Source organism: Galeopterus variegatus, unplaced genomic scaffold, assembly GCF_000696425.1.
Source record: "Galeopterus variegatus unplaced genomic scaffold, G_variegatus-3.0.2 Scaffold6432, whole genome shotgun sequence".
In the NCBI taxonomy this organism is placed as follows: Eukaryota; Metazoa; Chordata; class Mammalia; order Dermoptera; family Cynocephalidae; genus Galeopterus; species Galeopterus variegatus.
Window position 1 is genome coordinate 62,283 of NW_007732543.1, and position 1,602 is coordinate 63,884.

The window sequence follows — 1,602 nt, forward strand, 5'->3', positions numbered from 1 at the left end:
CCAAGTGCCCCTTCCACCACATTCTCGAACTCTCCAGCCCCCAATTTTTTGCCTCCACGACCAGACTTTGTACCCTTCCCTCCACCCATGCCTCCGTCAGCACAAGGCCCTCTTCCCCCCTGCCCAATTAGGCCCCCTTTCCCCAACCACCAGATGAGGCACCCCTTCCCAGTGCCTCCCTGTTTTCCTCCCATGCCACCTCCGATGCCCTGTCCTAATAATCCCCCAGTCCCTGGAGCACCTCCTGGACAAGGCACTTTCCCCTTCATGATGCCCCCTCCTTCCATGCCTCACCCCCCACCCCCTCCGGTCATGCCACAGCAGGTTAATTATCAGTACCCTCCAGGGTACTCGCACCACAGTTTCCCACCTCCCAATTTTAATAGTTTCCAGAACAACCCCAGTTCTTTCCCGCCCAGTGCTAATAACAGCAGTAGTCCTCACTTCAGGCATCTCCCCCCATACCCACTCCCAAAGGCTCCCAGTGAAAGAAGGTCCCCAGAAAGGCTCAAACACTACGATGATCACAGGCACCGAGATCACAGTCATGGGCGAGGTGAGAGGCATCGGTCCCTGGATCGTCGGGATCGAGGCCGAAGTCCTGACAGGAGAAGACAAGACAGCCGCTACAGATCCGATTATGACCGAGGGAGAACGCCATCTCGCCACCGCAGCTATGAGCGGAGCAGGTAAAGTAGATGTGTGGAGTTCTTCTGTGAACTGCAGAGGCCCAGACATAGTCAGTTTCCAGTTATGGCAAACCAAAAGGGTCCAGCAGTGCATTCTGATTTATCAAAGGAAAGAAAGCACATTTTGGACTTTGTTTTCAAGAAGAAGAGGCAACTGACAAGTAAATAAGTTGATGTCAGAAAAAGCCGCTTTTGAAAACATTCCAAAATTATCAATGTAGATTCATCTTAATGAACATGCCTTTTACTCTGCATAATACTGTTCGACATTTTAATGATGACCCCATGGCATGGAAAACATTCCAAAATTGTCAATGTAGATTCATCTTAATGAACATGCCTTTTACTCTGCATAATATTGTTCGACATTTTAATGATGACCTCATGGCATGAAAGTGCTTGTATTTTTTTGTGTTATCAGAGATTTAATTACATTCAGTGTGATCATCATATCAGGTTGCAGCTTTTGAGTTCTTTTGGAATTGGAGATCTGCATGTTATCAGTCAAGAATTAAGCTAGATAACAAGCAGAGCTCGCTCTCTGATTTTTAGGATAAGTGGAAGCTTTTTGTACATTGTTGCCTTTTTGCTTCATATCGTGGAAGCTTTTTGTACATTGTTGCCTTTTTGCTTCATTTCGTGGAAGCTTTTTGTACTTTGTTGCCTTTTTGCTTCATTTCTTTGTAAAATGAAATGATTAGTTACACATTATTAACGTTATAGTTTTCAGAATAGCTTTTAACCTGATTTTGTTGCATTGAGACATATTTACACTGAAGAAAGTTGCATTTAAAAAATACTTTTCCATTCTATGTTACATTCCATTCTATACTACATTTCTTTTTTTTCAAAAGACCAAATATATATAAATGCAAGAGAAAGAAGGTTTTGAGCAGTCATTCTTTTTTTTTTT

At 43.6% G+C, this 1,602-nt stretch overlaps 1 protein-coding gene across 1 annotated transcript in view; it reads left to right on the forward strand.

The window, feature by feature from the left end:
• The window catches only part of DROSHA (drosha, ribonuclease type III), a gene marked incomplete at its 3' end in the record, with an annotated part of 73,017 nt that overhangs the window by 7,942 nt on the left and 63,473 nt on the right, over window positions 1-1,602 (forward strand). Inside the window, exon 4 of the mRNA XM_008590889.1 lies at window positions 6-689. Within this exon, the coding sequence (XP_008589111.1) occupies window positions 6-689 (684 nt within the window). The remainder of the gene's footprint in view (window positions 1-5; window positions 690-1,602) is intronic.